The 19,542-nt window shown below is 44.2% G+C and overlaps 2 protein-coding genes across 2 annotated transcripts in view; one reads left to right on the top strand and one right to left on the bottom strand.

The window, feature by feature from the left end:
* The window catches only part of LOC123371293 (protein FAM47E-like), a 53,626-nt gene that overhangs the window by 26,514 nt on the left and 7,570 nt on the right, over nucleotides 1–19,542 (bottom strand). Inside the window, exon 2 of the mRNA XM_045018718.1 lies at nucleotides 17,613–17,942. The gene's annotated coding sequence lies outside the window, so the exon portion shown is untranslated. The remainder of the gene's footprint in view (nucleotides 1–17,612; nucleotides 17,943–19,542) is intronic.
* LOC123371296 (C-X-C motif chemokine 11-like) lies at nucleotides 295–4,348 on the top strand. The gene is made up of 4 exons (XM_045018725.1): nucleotides 295–588; nucleotides 1,555–1,681; nucleotides 1,775–1,847; nucleotides 3,501–4,348. Exons 1-4 carry the CDS (start codon nucleotides 531–533, stop codon nucleotides 3,522–3,524), a joined length of 282 nt encoding a protein of 93 aa, XP_044874660.1. The 5' UTR covers nucleotides 295–530; the 3' UTR covers nucleotides 3,525–4,348.

Below are 19,542 nucleotides of genomic sequence, written 5' to 3' on the forward strand. Positions count from 1 at the left end.
ATACTGGCCTAGATGGACCTTGGGTCTGACCCAGTCTTGAAATTTCTATGATCGTCTGCACCCATTTAGCCCTGGTGATGATATACTTTAATTTCTAACGCTGAGGAGCAATTCTTACCACATATCAAATGGTAAATCCGGGGGCGGGGGGAGGGGAAGAGTTTTTGGATGGAAACTAGCATGCCTAAAATCATCCGACACATAGAGCCAGGGCTTGCCAATATAAAACTAACTAAATAATAAAATCATAAAGGATCAGACCCTTGGATTGAGAGGAATAGGTAAGGATTTCTTCTAACCGGGAAAATGAAACTAGCACAGACTTGCTTGTCTATGGGGAAGGAAACCGAGCTCTTCAAAGATAGATTGGGGTTTTCTGAGGTGGGAATTCCCACCTACACACTTGTAGACTAAGTGAAAATGCCCTACAAATAGCAGTCCAGAAGCTCCCTCTGAACCCCACACCACATCTACTTGCCTCCGACTGAGCAGCAAGTGGAAGAGGAGCAGCAGCAGCTACAGAGCTGAACATGAAGTCTCTTCTTCGTCTCTCACTCCTGCTTCTTCTGGCTGCAGTTCTGGTGCAAGGTACAGTAGCATTTCCTGAGGCACAGCTTGATGTTTACATTCTTCCTGCAAACTTTCATTGCTCTTCACTCCTCTTTCCTGTAATGTGTCTTAAAATGACCACCTGTCTCAAACCCTGGTTAAACGCTTTGCAGTCTCTTACAAGTGTTATGTGAGAGATCAAACCTGATAAGAGCTGCACAGACACAATATCAGGAAATACTTAATGCAGTAAATAAGAGGCAGCTGTTGGCTTTGTGTAATTGACAATGTGCAAAGCAAGCTACAAGCAGGAAAATGCACTGGTTTTGTACAATCTTATTTTGTTACTTAAGGTGGTTTCTCCCCTCCCCTTCTGGAAACTGGTCTCTCCCAGCAGAAAAAGTCTGATTTGTCAAGCAAAGTGTAAATGAATGCTCAGTTTATGGTAAAATAGATGCTCTTCATTACAGAGATATAATTTTATGATATATGATCATAGAAAGGGAAAGTATAGGATTAAGGCCACCAGCTCCATGCAGGTGCTGTTGTGCAAATGTCTCCCACACAGGCATGATCATGCCCAACTTTCATTTATTGAGGCTGTGGTTGAAATGTTATTTGAAGCCACCTCTGCTGGAAATGAAAGGGTTAAATACTGCTTAACAAATTATTCTGGCCCAGCTTCTCAAAGGTATTTAGGTTCCTAATGGCCACTGATTTCAATTATTCGATTTCCTGGATACTTTGGAAGAACCGTCTCTCTCTGCTCTGATCTGTCAGAATACAATTCAGACACAGGCAATAGCCCCCCCCCAAAAAAAAACCCCAAACAAAAAAAACCAACCTCTTATTTTATTTCATCTCTCACATCTGCTAAACCTACACTGACTTTGGTGGAGTTACACCAGCGTAAGAGAAAGGAGAATTTGACCTAGTCGTTTTATCATAATAAACAATGTTGTGCTCAAATGTATTTATGTATCTGTATTCTTTATGTCATCGTAGGAATGCCAACCTCCAGCAGAGGACGCTGTCTTTGTATAACAGCTGGTGCACCTTCAATCCACCCAAAATATATTGCAAAGTTTGAAATATATGGGCAAAGCAGCAGTTGTCAGAAAATCGAAGTGATGTAAGTGCACAATTAATACCGTGCAGCGCAGGTTATTTTAGTATTTATTCGGTCACTTTCCATTTCATGCTAAGTCATTTTTTCTCCTGACAGTGTCACACTGAAAGGGAGCGGGCAAAGAAAATGTCTGAACAGCAAATCCAAGCAAGCATCACGCCTGATACAGGTAAGTCATAAGGATGCTGCCTCTGTCCTGGCTTTTCCTAGAATGCTCCACTTTGAGCTTTTTTGCTGTAAGTTGTAGGGAATGCAACTTTGGGATTTGAGGTAATCTTTTCCTTTAGTCTGTACCAAATCCTTTATAAATCCAATGTTAGACATTTAAGAGAAGTCACAGTGCCTGTTATCAGTCTACTACATATCTTTAGCAGCTGAGTTTCCTGGATTTCAAAACCCTGGGATTGACAGCACTGACATTTTGGTATTGGGAGATACCGTTGGATGAGACCATCCCCTTTTAGCACAGTGTACAGGAGTCCTGAAAACACTGGGTTTAAACCCCTTTTCTTAAGTCACTGAATCATCATTGTGTGGCTTTGTACTGGGTCTTTAAGTCAAATAAATCAAGATGCTCATTCTGGACAAGATCTTAACTTTAAAAAGGCCTAACTTGCATGCATTGCACTTAAATATTAGATGCAATGGGGAAGCTGCTTCTCTGTCTGTATGAAGTATTATCATTGGCATGAGAGGCAGCAAGATTTTAAGTGCCTAGGTTTTAATGTCACCCCTTAGCAGAGACCTATAATATTGATGTAGAACAGATGCACAATATAACCCTTTGCAAAATACACTGTAATGATTTCCATTATGCACAGAAGTATAGAAGGAGAAAAAAATGGATGGATAAGTGACTCCAGTAGGAAATTAATCCTTTGTGAGATGGTGAAGCCCAAGCACAGGAATACAGCCTGGGGTAGTGGAATAAGCTTGTTTATATAATAATTGCACGCCCTAAGCTAGAGCACATGCAGAAACACAGTGATGGCCCTTTCCAAAGGGCACCGTACAGAGCGGGACAGATGTTCAGAAACAAACTCCAGTGCACCTGACCGTAAACTCCAATAGGAAGTTGACCTGATCGCCTAGAATTGTTAAATGAATAGATGGACTCTGCAGAACTCAACTAAAATTGTCCTTTATAGGAGAGCAAGGCCTTTACTAGGAAACAAATGGTTAACCTAGTAACCATGTATAACAGACTCCTGTAATGGAGTCCGAATAGGAGATATGAGGCTTTCAGTCCTGGGCACTTGAAAGTTTTCTGACTGGGAAGGGAAATCTGACCATAACTGTGGCCCACGTGCAGTTGTGTGTGTTTCTGGTTTGGCATTGCCTGCCTGCTGTTTGCTCGTGCGAGCATCTGTGGGTTTTGTGGTGCACCACGCTTCCCGTTCACTGAAGCAAAGTTTTCAAGTGAAGCAGTGTCCTCTGTTGATTACAATGGGGTCCTGAGAGTCAAGACTGCTTGGTTCTATTCCCAGTGCTGCTACCTAGTCACTGTAAACCATATTCTGACACATTTACACCCAGCAAGTATTACTCTAATCCAGAAGTAGTCCTGTTGACTTCAACAGACTATTCATGGAATAAGGGGCTAGTCAGCATAAGTAAGGGTATCAGAATCTGGTCCTGTGTGACATAGCGTAAGGTGCTCAACCTCTATGCCTCAGTTTGCCCACCTGTAAAGTGGGGGCATTGATATTTTCCCACCTTTGTAATGCACTTTGCTATCATGGAGATGCAATAATGGAACATGCTTCCACTGTATTTGAAGGAGGCCAGATCAGAGAACTGATAGTATTTTTCCCCCTTCCAGAAATTCTTGAAGAGAAGTAACTAACGGCAGCGGCCCAAAAGGAAGACTGTGCAAAATTACTAGTGGACATAACTGCTCACGCCATTTACCTGCTCACAACGAGGCGAGCACCCGGCCAGCCTGACTCGTCCCTGGAGTGCTATTCCATAGCTTCTAGCCATGCAAGTACATCACGATGTGTGATCAGCCCCACAGCAGATAAAATATTTGCAACTATTTTCCTGTGCGTCAACATCTGTCAACATTCTTCACACTGGTTATTTTGACTGCTATTGTTTAGCCTTGTCAGGGTTTTTGTCATCAGGGACTTGACCTCAGCCAGAGCAGATTTGCTAAGACATGACAAAAAGTAGGTCCTCTCTGATATGCTTAACTATGCATTTACCTTAGAAACACTGTAGAACTCTATCCCAAAGAAACCAGTTGAGTCTTTTGGGTCAATCATTCATATTCTATGAATATTCAGGAAGAGCATTCTCCTTTTTAAAAAAATATGCAAGGGAAACCCCCATTTAGATAAAAATATGCTTGAAGCAAACTAACAAAAGCCAGCAACCTCAAGGTCAGAGTTTTAACCCTATCTTTAACTCAAAGTACTGGCTTATTAGTTTCATAAGAGAGTTTAAGAGGAATTGTCACCCTCCATTTTGGATTTTTATCTTCCGTCGGTTTGTATCATACTGGCTGTAACATTGAGACATAATTTGTCATGAATAGTAAGAATAGATGTACAATCATTTCAAAAGACATACTTTGAAATACATAAAGGTACATTTTGTTTTTTGTCTGAGACTGTAGATTTGTTTTTTTAAACATTGAACTAATATCTTGAATTTGTGCGTTTTGTAAATAAATAGATTTGTTGGATACAAGCATTGCATTTTTTTCTTCTAAGGAAAAAATATACATACCCCCCCCAAACTATGAATAATATTACTGGACACATTTTGGCACAGACCCTGAGCAGCTTAGCACCACTGATTTCAATGAAGCAGTGTTTGCATTGGCTGGGGGACTCGTCTGGTATAACAAAGAATTCAGTCAATAATTCTCCCTCTCTCCCTGCCCTGCCTTGCCATTCCATTCCATTCCCAAAGCATGGCTACAGTAGCATGCTGCAACTTACCCTTGCACGTCAGGGGCTCACCGTTCTCATGGGAGCAATATTACCAACCCCAAAGTTTAAAAATCCTGAGTTAGGATCCCCCCACTCCCAAAAAATGGGTTAAAATGCCCCCCCATGGGTTAAAAAAAACATGATCTATTTTAAGGTAGGGGAGCAAGTCGCACACTTTGTTACTTCAGTAAACTGAACTCATTGTGCACACCATTGGCTCCTTGTCCCTCCATTCTCACCCACAAGCACCATGTGTACCATCCTCCCCTCTTCCTCCACTTCAAGGACTCACTGTAACTAGCCCCCACCCCGTGCCAGGGAGTCTGTTTTCCTGCCCCCAGAGAGCAACCCTTGCATTGGTGCAGGATGTTGCTGCTACTTTCGGCTCCAGCACCTCCTGCCTGCTGCCTGCCTCTGGGCCCAAGTCTTCTGTGGCTCACCCCTTTGGGCACATCACTTATGTTCAGACCCCTTCCAAGATATCACAAACAAGCCCCAACAGAACTGAACAGTTCTCCTACCCCTCTGGGCTACCAAAGTCCTTTTTTCTCTCTCTATTTACAAGCTGTATCTCAGGGCTTCCCTTGCAGGAGCCTGCACCACCACCCTCATATCCCCTGTTGTCTCTGTATCCTGACCCTGAACACCTCTCAGCTGGAGAAACCTACCACCTCTACCCAAACCAACCAACTTCAGTCTACTTTATTACAGCTTAGCTCTGCTCCCTCTGGCCAGGACCCAGGCACTGACACCTCCCCAGCTGCAGGGCAGGACTAATTGGATGGGGGTAAAGCCCTATCACAGCCCCACCCTCTCCCCAGGCTTTGTATGCTCCCCATTCCTCCTACATAACAGTGGTTCTGTGTCCCCCTTCTTTTCTCCCCATGCTGCAGGTTCTAGGTGGCCACCTACCAGGGTCTGTGTACCCTCGTCTCTTATTTCTATCAGACAGGTGTCACAATTCACAGGGTGTGCGTGTACTCTGTCTCCAGCTTTCATACAGTCTTTCTGGGAGAATCACCTTTTTTCTAGGCCCTAGACCTTCGCTTTTCACACTGGTGAGCTCTACACCTCCACTACGCCACCACTGGGACCTCTGGCTTCTCAACATGGCTCTTCCGCCAGTCCAAGTGAGTTCAGACCCCCGGGAGAGACTTCACCCCTTTGGGGAGTGACACAACCAGCAGGACAGCCCTTCAAAACAAGCCAGAATTTGTCAGTCAACTTGGAATACAATATTTAAGGGTCCTCAGGCAAGGCAAAACTTAATTGAGAGCCCATGGTTGCAAAATTGCCTGCCCTTTTTTCCAAAGCCTCCTGGATTTCATCTGTCTCTCTGCCCTGGACAGCAGCAGCAGCAAACTTATATTGCCATCTGCCCACATGTAGGCCTTTCTTTCAAATTGCAGTCATGTTGTGTTCACATGTTCAGCTTGCCTTGGCTCCAGGTGTTATCTGGTTGTTGGTACCTCTGAGGCAACGCCTTTGATACCTTGACATTAAATAGACATGGGTGGGTTGGTGTGAATTAACACCAACACCCTTATTTCCCTGTCACAGGGGGAAAATGAACTCCTTCACAATCAGTGGGCAGCATAGTGGAGGAAAATGAGTCATGCATCTCTTCATAATATTATCACAGAAACGTCCATAGTCTCGGCAATAGGCCATTGAGAATGTCAACATTCTAAACTGAGATGGGAGCATTATGCTAGAAGGTGTTAATTGCTGCCATTAAGTGATATATAGACAATTAGAGGTGTTTGAAGCTGATGAGACTGCTAACCAGATATCAGGGGTTTCACATGTCCCCCATTTTCCCCTTCCAGTTTTCACCAAAAGCAGTTTACTCCCCTTTGATGCTTAGAACATTCTCAGAAATTTTGGAATTGATTGGATGCAGATTTCAAAAGTTATTGCATTGGAGACAGAACAATGCCCTTGAAGTGAGTGTAGGGCCTCACAAGCTTGGCCAAAAAGATTAGGGTCTTCCGATTTTTGAACTCCATCAACCAAAGGGGGAGTGACGCTGAGCAAGCCGTGAGTGAGCTAAGTCCTTGTCACATGGATTCTGGCTCATTTTGTTTCTCCAGAACCCAGGCCTAACAACATCTTGTGACACAATGCCAGTAGATCTTTAATGTCAATCAAATTACACAGATCTGTATCAACTGTCACAAATTTATATGAAGTGCTGCTTGAGGGTGCGGAGGGCTCTCAGAGTCTCCTCAGACCCTAAAATGGCAGTTAATTCTGTGCCCTTTAGCTCCACCTGCTGGATTCATCACCAAGAATTTCTGTTATTGCTAAGTAACTTTCATTTTTGGGTCCCCAGTTCTTGCATTGCCCAAGTGTTATGCTTATAAGAAGCACATGGGATTTTTTTCAGGTGAAAAGGCAAAATGCTGAAGATACAACAATTAGCATATGCATTTTAATTACAACACACACAAACACACACACACACTCCCGCCAGTCAATGTTATAGTTACCAGTTTAGAGTCCGGATCAACCTAGTGCCAGCTAGGGAGGAGCCAGGTTCCATCATCGTGACACGATGCTCCGGGGAAGTCTTGGCAGGATGAACCCAAAGTTTTATGGCAAGGCACCCTGTTTATATAGTGATTTTTTTTAATTGGGCCAATGAGTTTTGCATCGATATGCTGTAATTAATTTTTGTTTGATAAGTGCTTGGTTTTTTTAATTGTTTTTTTTTAAATTAAGTTTTTTAGGGAGTTATTATTTGATGCTGGTTTTGATTACAGCTATTTTGTTTCCATTGATAGATGCCTGTTTTATTTTCAGAGTTGTTAATTTGGCTTTTTTTGGACATTTTAATAGGGGCGTGTTGCAGCCTCCTGACGACCTTGCGTTTGTCTTTGGTTCCTTTCTAGACCATTGCCCACCCAGCCCCAAATCAATTAGTTTTGTGCCCCCAGCCCTCGTATCTGCCCCCATGCCCAAACACATGTTCACTTTTTATGCATAACCCCAGTGTCCATCTGCTCCTTGTCCCCAGTACACCTCTGCTCCTTCTGCAGCTGTGGAGATTCTTCACGTCCCCTCACAAGTTGTGGCCCTTCCCAGAACTGTTCACATGCCCCCTCTGGCTCAGGCCTGGTGATGCAGACGGAGAAGAGCGGCACTGACCCATGCTTTCAGGGTAGCAGAAGGCATGTAGAACTCTCCTCTTTCCCTCAGGAGCAGACAGATTTTTTCCTTTTTTTGGCTGGGGAGAAAGCAACGGCTACCATTTCAGCATTGCCATCCTCAAGCGTTCAGAAACTGCAAGCCAAGCCTCAAAAAACAGCACAAGATTGACTTGCAAATCACGAGATTTAAGAGCCATCGGGTTTTTATTTTCATTCTGGTTTCTGACTCTTCAGGGTACATTCAGGTCATGTTTTCAGGTTTTCTTCTTCATCCATGAGAGCCATACACATTTTAAACAAAGGCTGAGATTTTCATCGAATCACAGGACTCCAGAAGCTAAGGCTTTAAGACAACAAATATCACAAGTCTCCCCATAAAAATAATGAGAGTTGGCAACACTGATTACAGAATAACTACTCCGTGGGAGAATGGGTATAAAAAGCTGTCCCTAAATAGAGTATAAGCCGCTATTGTTGAGACAGACCCTTTACTCACACTGGTGAGCAATTACATGAGTAGTCCCATTGACTTGACTGGGATTGTTTGTGCAAGTAACTTCTCATCAATTCAAGTAAGAGGTGCACAATTTTGCCCTAAATTACGCTGACATTAAAATTTCTCCTTGGAAGAGTGTTTTTACACTTATTGATAATTAAACTCATTGCTGTGGGAAACACACTAGCTTTCTGTGGCTCAGCAATCTGTCATACTATTCAATATAGAATGACTTTTGGAATAATTGTTACTATTCATAAAGGGCACGGGAGGAATTTAATGAAGTGATTTGAAGGCTGGATTGTTGAAGTTTTGGATAAATGCCAGCAAGCAGAAAGTGACTTCCCAGAAATCACATCTGTTGACTTTCAAAGCAGCGTCCAGAGTCACAAAATCCCATGGACTATATTTTACAATATGCCACAGTCTCTGTAGGAAAATCCCTCAGCTGGTTTAGATTATGTTATAAAAGATTTCTATTTCTTGTAAATCATGCCTGCTCTCTGCATTTGCAGTCTCAGATCATCCCATTTTGCCATTCCTGTGTCATGATAAGTCTCAGATAGCAGAAAGGGATGTTATTCAATATTGCATTGCAGTCAATAATTGAGGTGTCAAAAAATGGAACACATAGCACCCCTCTCACTCAGCACTGTACCTCCCCTCTGCCCCTGAAGTCTCCCCCTTTCTTTAGCTGGTAGCAGTCAGAAGAAAAAAAGTTATGGCATAGCCACATTCAACCTTCTTCCCCTGATCCAAGCACAGACACTAGGGTAAACTCAGGCTCTGATCCTGCACACGCAACCATAGCCATGTCCTTAAGTTTAAGCACACAAGCAAGCCCATTAGGCCCCATACTTTTGTGAGTCGAGTTAAGGATGAATGTGGTTGGAGGATCAAGGCTTGGATTATGTTCCTGGAGTCTGAGTTCCAGAAATGCTGCATACCCACAGCTCCAGTTAAAGTCAATGAGAGCTGAAAAAAACCCAGTGAAACATAAGGCCCAATTCGCCTTTGTTCTTCACTATATGTAGCCATTTACAGCTGTGCAAGCTGAGTGCAAAGTGGGCATGAAATGATACCATGCGGATTTGGTGGCATTTTACATCCACTTTGCATAGGTGTAGACAACTCCACAAGGAGCCCTGTTGCTGGGAGCATATGGTAAGGATTTGCTCTTGAACCTAGTCTAGTTGGTTACATTTTAGCTACTAGAAATCATTTTACCTTTATTTGTCTTGTAACCATTTCTCACTTTAATGCCTTGTACTTCTACTCAAAATCTTTGTAGTTAAATAAACTCATTTTCTTCTTTAATGAAACTAATCCAGTGCTGCATTCAAGCTGAATTGTTTGGGTAACTCCTTTTAAAGTAGCAAACTGTTGGATCCTGTTCTCTTACAGGGGCAACTGGACCTAAAATATCCAAATTGTCCAGGAAGAGGCTGGCCAGTGCAGAACACACATTTTGGGGGAACATTTGGGACTGGGAGTGTGTTGGGGTCACCCTGCAAGTGGTAACCAGCGCAGGTGGAAGCCAGAGTGGGGCTGGCAGGCTGCAGCTATACACAGACACAGAGCGTGACCTTCAGGCTGTTTGTGGGAGCTACAGCAGCAAAGCATTGTGAGGTGCTCCCGGTTGCAGGCGAGGGATATCACAACCCCTCACTGATCTGCATTGCACCTTGGAATGTCAAAGACATACAGCAAGACTCATTTTTTCAAAATTATCCTTGACATTTTGACAGCAGTTTTTAAACTGTTGTCAAAATTTAGCATTCAGTTTCTGGAATTTACACTGTGAGGATTATCTAAGTCATAGCATTGCTTATACTCCAATTGGATGATTTATGCAAACAAACAGTGCAGATTTCAAATTCTGAATATCACGATCATCTACAATGTGAAATTTGCTTTTAGTGAATATTCAGGTTCAGCATTCTTTGTATTAATGAAGCTCAGCCGTTCACAAGGAACCAGTGCAAAATGGTTGCAAATATGGTCAAATCCAAGTTAGTTTTTGTAAGCAACCATATATTTACAGAATATTTTTTACAGTTCTTTCCCTTCTATTATATAGATACCGATTCAAAGCCCAGTGAAGTGAATAGGATTCTTTCCATTGACTTCACTGGGCTATGAATGGGCGACGGGGGATGGATCACTTGATGATTCCCTGTTCTGTTCGTTCCCTCGCAAGCACCTGGCATTGGCCACTGTCGGAAGACAGGATACTGGGCTAGATGGACCATTGGTCTGACCCAGTCTGGCCATTCTTATGTTCTTAAATGGTTGGTACCCAAGTGAACAATGCTTGTCTTGGACAGAATAACATTTTGGCTGGTTGCAGACATGCTAGGACCTTTGGATTTCAAAATGGCAATGTCCTTCCATGATGTGTACAAGTCCTGTTTATTTCTCAGTCACCAGGGTTTTGCTGGCTTGAGACCAGAGTGCTCAGTCCTGTTGGCCATGGCCTTCTCAGTGCACATGTTTTTAATCAATACAAACTATAGTTTTCTTATCAAAGAAATTCTGTAATTCCATTTTACTCCACCATCCTCCTCTTACAGGCGGTCCCAGTCACTGGATCAAGGTTTCTGATCTCTATCTTCCCTCACACTTCCCCTTTCCCCTGGGTGTCATGATGTTCCCTGGTTAGCCACATGCTTAACCTGAAGCATGTGGTCCACTGAAGTCCTTGCTGGATCAGAGATCGTGGTCAGCACCTTGTAGGATCGAGCCCAAGAAGATCTAGGAAGTGATCACCTAGAACTGGGTTATGACTCAAATTTATAAAATGGAAAATCTCCTTTCTGTCTCAGTTATGCAGCTAGCAGAGTGTCCGCAAGACTCAGACTGAAAGAGGAACTGGGGAGGTGGGGGTCTCCTGTAGTTAGAATGAAGATATTATTTCAATATAAAGAAAACAAAAGCAAAGCAGGGGGCCAGTGCATTCCCCTGGTTAACCATCAGCCATTTGATGCTTAAATATATATACACAGCAAATCTATCACTTTCACATCAAGATTAAACAAAAGCCATTTGATAAATTATCCCATCTTACAACTATCTTAACATAGGGCCTGATTACCAAGAAAAGCCTTTATGTAAGGAGCTCCAGGGGGAATTCAACCCCAGATGGCTAAGTCACCCAGAGGGCAGCTGTAGTAGCCTGATTCTCTGGATGAGGCAGAGGGTGTACCCCAGGGGTCCCCAACATGGTGCCTGTGGGCGCCATGGCGCCTGCCGGGGCGTCTAAGTGTGCCAGCCGGTGGATGAGCATCTGCCAAAATGCTGCCAACAAGCAGCATCATCCGGAGGTGTCGCCGCTGTAATGCTGCCGATTTTCGGCAGAATTTTGGCAGCGACACCTCTGGGTGACGCTGCTTCTCGGTGGCATTTTGGCAGCAACACCTATTGATGTTGCCGCTTGTTGGTGGCATTTCGGCGGATGCTCGTCCGCCGCCACGGTCCTCTGTGGCTCGTCGTCTGGCACCCACCGGACGAAAAAGGTTGCGGACCACTGGTGTACCCAACACATCCAACAGTGGCTTGCTTACACTTGCTTCCTTCATCGTCACTACACCTGTGCAAAATGAGGGGATAGCAGAGTTGGAACAATTGTGGGAGGCCACACAAGCTGCAAGACGGTGGCGAATGAGGCCGAAAGCCATGTTTTAGTGCCGTTTTGCTTCCAGTGTGTCACAGTGTAATTGTTCTAACCTCTGTAGACAAATATTTCATGCAATGTACAGCGCTACTGGAGGATGGAGACCTGCAATACGGAAGAGAGCAGTTGATTTAATGTTAGAAAATTAAATGGAAGCCTAGAAAATTAAAGTGAAGTCTTGTTAACGGATGTATACGTTATACCATTTTTCCAGCAAGGCAGCTGGTTGGGATTAGTGAGCAACAGCCTTTTCTTGCTGCTTCCTAGTAGCTCTGCAAAGCAGAGAGGATTCCTGAGTAAAAAGGATTTAGGAGACTTATTTCTGTTGTTAATCATTTTGGGCTGCCTGGGCACAGCGGTTACTTCAACATCTGCTTAAGCCGCAGACTGTGGTTTGGCAAAGAACATCAAACTTAGGGGGATTTACTACTTTTCTTTTCTTTTCCAGAAAAACACCCCAATTAGTATAAGTGAACAAGAAAATAGAAGCCCAGGAGGGTATTTCGGGGGAAGTGGTTTTAGAAGTACTGAATTTGTTAGGCTAGACATGTAGGAGATGTATATTCATATAGCGCAGTGACCGCACTCAGACCCAGGCAACACTCAGGAGCTTCTGTTACCCCTTGGCAGCCTCACGTTCTTGAGGTTGTCAAAGTTAGACTCAGGACTCACAGTTTGTCAGACCACTCTGTTTTATTAGCACAGCGCTCTGCTGAGGCTATGGCTACACTTGCACTTCAAAGCGCTGCCGCGCTAAGTGTAGTCAAAGCGCCAGCGCTGGGAGAGAGCTCTCCCAGCGCTGTCCGTACTCCACCTCCCTGTGGGGAATAACGTACAGCGCTGGGAGCCGCGCTCCCAGCGCTGGGACTTTGACCACACTGGCGCTTTGCAGCACCGCAATTTGCAGCGCTGGAGAGGGTGTGTTTTCACACCCTGCTGCAGTGCTGCAAATTTGCAAGTGTAGCCATGACCCCAGATAATGTGAGCACCATGCAAGACACAAACTATCTTATTTATACAGATAAAAGGGCGAGCACTTAACAAGATAACAAAGGAAGCAGAATCAGATAAAAGAACAGGAGTACTTGTGGCACCTTAAAGACTAACAAATTTATTTTAGCATGAGCTTTCGTGAGCTGCAGCTCACTTCTTTGGATGCATAGAATGGAACACACAGACAGGGGATATTTATACATACAGAGAACATGAAAAGGTGGAAGTATGCATACCAACAGGCAGAGTCTAATCAATTGAGATGAGCTATCGTCAGCAGGAGGAAAAAAAACTTTTTGAAGTGATAATTAAGATGGCCCATAGAAGGTGTGAGGAGAACTTAACATAGGGAAATAGATTCAATTGGTGTAATGACCCAACCATTCCCAGTCTTTGTTTAGGCCACAGTTAATAGTATCTAGTTTGCATATTAATTCAAGTTCAGCAGTTTCTCTTTGGAGTCTGTTTTTGAAGTTTTTTTGTTGCAAAATTGCCACCTTCAAGTCTGTCACTGAGTGGTTAGAGAGGTTGAAGTGTTCTCCCACTGGTTTTTGAATGTTATGATTCCTGATGTCAGATTTGTGTCCATTTATTCTTTTGCGTAGAGACTGTCCGGTTTGGCCAATGTACATGGCAGAGGGGCATTGCTGGCACTTGATAGCATATATCACGTTGGTAGATGTGCAGGTGTACGAGCCCCTGATGGCATGTCTGATGTGATTAGGTCCTATGATGGTGTCACTTGAATGGATATGTGGACAGAGCTGGCATCGGGCTTTGTTGCAAGGATAGGTTCCTGGGTTAGTGTTTATGTTGTATGGTGTGCGGTTGCTGGTGAGTATTTGCTTCAGGTTGGGCGGCTGTCTATAAGCGAGGACTGGCCTGTCTCCCAAGATCTGTGAGAGTTGTAAATCTTTGATGATGCGCTGGAGAGGTTTTAGTTGGGGGCTGTAGGTGATGGCTAGTGGTGTTCTGTTATTTTCTTTTTTAGGCCTGTCCTGTAGTAGGTGGCTTCTGGGTACTCTTCTGGCTCTGTCAATCTGTTTTTTCACTTCAGCAGGTGGGTATTGTAGGTTTAAGAATGCTTGATAGAGATCTTGTAGGTGTTTATCTCTGTCTGAGGGATTGGAGCAAATACGGTTGTATCTTAGAGCTTGGCTGTAGACAATGGATCATGTGGTGTGTCCGGGATGGAAGCTGGAGGCATGTAAGTAAGTATAACGGTCAGTGGGTTTCCGGTATAGGGTGGTATTTATGTGACCATCGTTTATTAGCACAGTAGTGTCTAGGAAATGGACCGCTTGTGTGGATTGGTCTAGGCTGAGGTTGATGGTGGGATGGAAATTGTTAAAATCACGGTGGAATTCCTCGAGGGCTTCTTTTCCATGAGTCCAGATGATGAAGATGTCATCAATGTAGCGCAAGTAGAGTAGGGGAGTTAGGGAACGAGAGCTAAGGAAGCGTTGTTCTAAGTCAGCCATAAAGATGTTGGCATACTGAGGGGCCATGCGGGTACCCATAGCAGTGCCACTGACTTGAAGATATATATTGTCCCCAAATGTGAAATAGTTGTGGGTGAGGACAAAATCACAAAGTTCAGCCACCAGGTCAGCCATGATATCATCGGGGCTATGATATGCATCCGAAGAAGTGATGTGCAGCTCACGAAAGCTCATGCTAAAATAAATTTGTTAGTCTTTAAGGTGCCACAAGTACTCCTGTTCTTCATTTGCCTGTTGCCTCCATTGTATCTTCTTGGTTCCTGGTCTTAAGCTCATTGAAGGCAGTGGGAGACTCCCAGTGATTATAAGAACTTTGTATCAGGGCCATGGCCCTCATCCAGCCTCAAGCCTCTACTATGCCACCACCCAGTGAGCTGCCCGTAGACTCCCCTCTCCTTCTGCACCTAAGGCCTGTGCAACCAGGTTGTCTATCCTTCCTCCTTCCCGGGGCTCTATGCAGGAGGGCATCCCAAAATACACTGCACCATGTGAAAGACACCCACAATCTTCTGTCATCAGCACCATCAGCTGAGGCAGTGTGGGCCAGCTATTGAGACACCCAGAAGGAAGGGGTACAAACATGGTTTTACAGCATGGTAGGACAGGTCAATATATACACTCTGGGCTTAGTTTGAATTAAATGTTGTTAGTTACAGTGCACCCATCCGATGCTCGGGATGCATGCACTCTCTGTTTAAATAAAAAAAATACATGAGGAGGACCAGTGTCCAGAAACTAAGGCCAACATTTTCAAGTGACCATTGATTTTGGGTGCCTTGTTTCCTAGGTTCCCCAGCTCACACCTAGCCTCCATGTTCACTGGTGCTGAGTGGCTGCAGCTCCAGCGGAAACCAAGAGGCGGTGTGTGCATTCACTACCTCTGAAAGGCAAGCAGCCCCTTTAAACGGTCTCAAGATGAGCACCCAAAAATGGAGGCCCTCAATAGTAGTGGTCATGTTTGAAAATTCAGCTTTGGAAGACGCCTAGCTCTTCCTCCCCAGACAGAGGGCTGTTCCCCAATAGCAGCAGGAATGAGACCAAAGAGGGTGATGTGCAGCCTCATTTTCATGAGGAGGGTCGCACGGAAGCCTGTGTCTCCTCAGACACAGCCCCAGCCACTCTTTAGCCTGCACTTTTCAAGTGAGGTGCTGAAGGACACCACCACCACTACTCAACGCAGAGAGCAACACCAGGTGAAATCACAGCCCCACGGACATCATTGGCAGGCCTATTATCTTCGGTAGGGCCAGGATTTTACTCCTAATCCTTAACCCTACGTGTTCTAACATGCCACTTCCATTCACACTCGCACCAGAGCACAACAGGCCTTAGGGACCTGTCAGTCTGGGCACAGTGCACGGCAAGAAGCAGTCTATAAACACTCCAGATACAGTCTCATATTTTAGGTGAGGTGGGAAACACTGGAAGACATGACACTGTGATGCAATGGACTTGCAGAAAGCCTTTGACAAGGTCCCGCACCAAAGGCTCTTAAGCAAAGTAAACAGCCCTGGGAGAAGAGGGGAGGTTCTCTCATGGATCAGTAACTGGTTAAAGTTAGGAAACAAAGGGTAGGAATAAACGGTCAGTTTTCAGAATGGAGAGAGGTAAATAGCGGGGTTCCCCCCGGATCTGTAGTGGGATCAGTGTCGTTCAACATATTGAGAAGTGATCTGGAAAAAGGGGTAAACAGTGAGGTGGCACAGTTTTCAGACTATACAAAATTACTCAAGAAGTTAAGTCCAAAGCGGACTATGAAGAGTTACAAAGGGATCTCACCAAACTGGGAGACTGGGCAAGAAAATGGCAGATTAAATTCAGTGTTGATAAATGCAAAATAATGCACATCGGAAAACATAATCCCAACTATACCTATAAAATTAGCTGTTACCACTCAAGAAAGTGATTTTGGAGTAACTGTGGAACGTTCCCTGAAAACATCTGCTCAATGTGTAGCAGCAGTCAAAATAAATAAATAAATAAATAAATAAAAAAGCTAACAGGATGTTAGGAACCATTAGAAAAGGGCTAGAGAATCAGACAGAAAATATGTCACTATCTATATCCATGGTATGTCCAAACTGTGGATACTGCATGCTTTTCCGGTCAACCCATCTCAAAAAAGATATATTAGAATTTGAAGTACAAAGAAGGGCCACAAAAAGGATTACGTGTATGAGACAAGATTAAAAAGACTGGAACTATTCAGCTGAGAAAAGATACCACTAAGGGGGATATAATAGCGGTCTATAAAATCATGAGTGGTGTCAAGAAAGCGAATAAGGAAGTGTCATTTACCCCCTCACATAACACAAGAACCCAGTGAAATGCATAGGCAGCAGGTTTAAAACAAACAAAAGGAAGTACTTCTTCACACAACGCACAGTCAACCTGTGGAACTCACTGCCAGAGGATGTTGTGAAGGCCAAAAGTATAACTGGTTTCAAAACAGAATTAGGTAAGTTCATGGAGGATAGGTCCATCAATGGCTATTAGCCAAGATGGCCAGGGAAGCAACCCCATGCTCTGGGTATCCCTAAACCTCTATCAGAAGCTGGGACTGGATGACACAGGATGGATCACTTGATAATTGCCCTGTTCTGCCCCCACCCTGCCTCTTCCCACGCAGTTCCGCCCCCTCCTCTGAGCGTGCCTCATCCTCACTCCTCTCCAGTGCCTCCTGCACACTGCAAAACAGCTGATTGTGGCGGGCGGGAGGCACCATGAGGGAGGGGGAGGAATTGATCAGCGGGGCCACCGGCAGATGGGAGGCACAGAGTGGGAGTAGGGGAGCTGACTGCCAGTGGGTGCTAAGCACCCACTAATTTTTTTCTGTGGGTGCTCCAGGGGTGGAGGCAGGCCTATTATCTCCAGGGGTGGAGCACCCATGAAGTCAGTGCCTATGCACCCAGCCACCACTGACGATAGGTAGGACTTTGACCCTAACTTGGAGGAAAAACAAATAAGTGTTTGGGTAAAGTGTGTACAAAGGTTTATGGCCAGCTGCCTAGGTACATACAAGACCTTGGCTTTATTTGTGCGTGTATTAGATACACATCCTGTTCATCTTATCTGTAAAGAGGGGAATTCTTATGCTGTTCTGGTCTGAGTTGTCAGCACGGATCTTCCCAGCCTGCTCTACAAGAACACATCACGCGTTCTATCAAATCTAAACTCACCTCTTCCCTGAAATTTGGCTTTAATAACAATAAGATCACAAAGATCAGTTCACGGCTTTTCCCAGGTTGACTTCAACTCGAGTTCCTAGCTCAGGACTGCTCAGCCCCCACCAGAGCGGGTCAAAGCTTGGGATTTCTGCTCTGTGGGAAAGTTCATTGTTTTGTTTTTGTCCGATTTGGTCCACTCAGACTGCTAGGGACCCTAAAGCTTCCACTTTCAAACTAGCTGGCTGGCTCTCATGTTTGCCTGCTTGGAGGAGGCCAGCTGGTCAGGATGTCTTCAAGTGCGGGGGTTCCCACTCAGGGCAGTCCGTCCTGGAGCCACAGATCCTGGAATAGAAGAAGGTTGTAGAATCCCCATCACTGGAGGCTTTTAGAAATGAGTTGGACAAACACCTGTCAGGGATGGTCTAGGTTTACCTGTTTCTGCCACAACATAGGGGGCTGGACCTGATGGTCTCTCGAGGTCCTTTCCAGCCGTACATTTCTATGATTCCTTCACGTTGTGAGGCGAGCTAAGCCTGACACATGTGTGGCTGAGCTCCAGGTCCCCTTTAAGGACCAACTCACCACACGACGATGCCTCATTTGACCCAAGTATCTGATGAGTAGATTCCAAGGCCAGAAGGGAACACTGCAATCACCTAGCCTCTTGCATAACACAGGCCATAAACCTCCCCTGCTTCAAGTCCAATAGCTATGGTTGAATTAGAGCAGATCTTTTAGAAAAACATCCAATCTTAATTTAAAAATGACCAGTAACAGAGAATCCACCACAACCCTTGGTAAATTGTTCCAGCAGTTAATTAACCTCACTGTTAAAAATCTGCACCTTATTTCTAGCCTGTTTTGTTTAGCTTCAGCTTCCAGACATTGGTTCTTATTGCATCTTCATTAACTAGAATGAAGAGCTCATTATCAGATTCTTGTTCGCATGTAGGTGCTTATAGATTATGATCAAGTCACCGCTTAACCTTCTCTTGGATAAGCTCAATAGTTTTAGCTCCTTGTGTCTCACCATAAGGCATTTTTTCTAATCCTTTAATCATTCTTGTGACTTTTCTCTGAACCCTCTACAATTTTTCAACATCTTTCTTGACGTGTGGACACCAGAACTGGACACAAATTCCAGCAGCAAGCCAATCGCACCAGTGCCAAATACAGAGGTGACACAACCTCCTTACTTCTACTCTGTATATACATCCCAGGATTGCATTAGCCTTTTGACCACAGCATTGTACATGGAGCTCATGTTCAGCTAATTATCCATCACAAGCCTGAAGTCTTTTTCAGAATCACTGCTTCCCAGAATAGAGTCCCCCATCCTGCAAGTATGGCCTATATTATTTGCTCCTAGGTGTATAACTTTACATTTGACCATACTGAAGTGCTTATTGTTTACTTGTCTATGTTTATCAAGTTATCCAGATTGCTCTGTATTAGTGATCTGTTCTCTTCATTATTCACCCCCCACCCACCTCAATCTTTGTGTCACCTGCAAACTATCCATGGTGATTTTATGTTCTCTTCCATTGATAAAAATAGTTGTTTCTAAACTGATAAACTATGCCACTAAATTCGCTATGTAGACAAGCCCATACTCGCTTCTTCTAAACATGTGGGTCTCGTACAGATCTTTATATCAAGCTTAGTGCTCGGGTATAACATGATCCAGTGGCTGTAAACTGAAGCTAGACAAATTCAGACTGGAAATAAAGTATAATTTGTTAACAGTGAGGATAATTAACCATTGAATCAATCCGGCCGGCCCTACACCAAATGGCAACCCAGGCGAGGAGCATCTTCAGTGCCCCCACTCCCCCATTTGTTAAAATTTCGAACACCTTATTTTTTATTGTATTTGTAGCCCATTTCACGACTTTGATGCATGATTTATCCCTGTCATATAAGACGATAAATTTGCATGCTA

This window comes from Mauremys mutica, chromosome 5, assembly GCF_020497125.1.
Source record: "Mauremys mutica isolate MM-2020 ecotype Southern chromosome 5, ASM2049712v1, whole genome shotgun sequence".
Taxonomy (NCBI): domain Eukaryota; kingdom Metazoa; phylum Chordata; order Testudines; family Geoemydidae; genus Mauremys; species Mauremys mutica.

What these genes read in the sequence shown, in the direction of transcription:
- LOC123371296 (XM_045018725.1), top strand. Translation starts at nt 531, where the DNA reads ATGAAGTCTCTTCTTCGTCTCTCACTCCTGCTTCTTCTGGCTGCAGTT. An exon ending in GGCTGCAGTTCTGGTGCAAG is followed by an intron (nt 589 to 1,554) that starts GTACAGTAGCAT and finishes ATGTCATCGTAG; the next exon opens with GAATGCCAACCTCCAGCAGA. An exon ending in AAGCATCACGCCTGATACAG is followed by an intron (nt 1,848 to 3,500) that starts GTAAGTCATAAG and finishes TCCCCCTTCCAG; the next exon opens with AAATTCTTGAAGAGAAGTAA.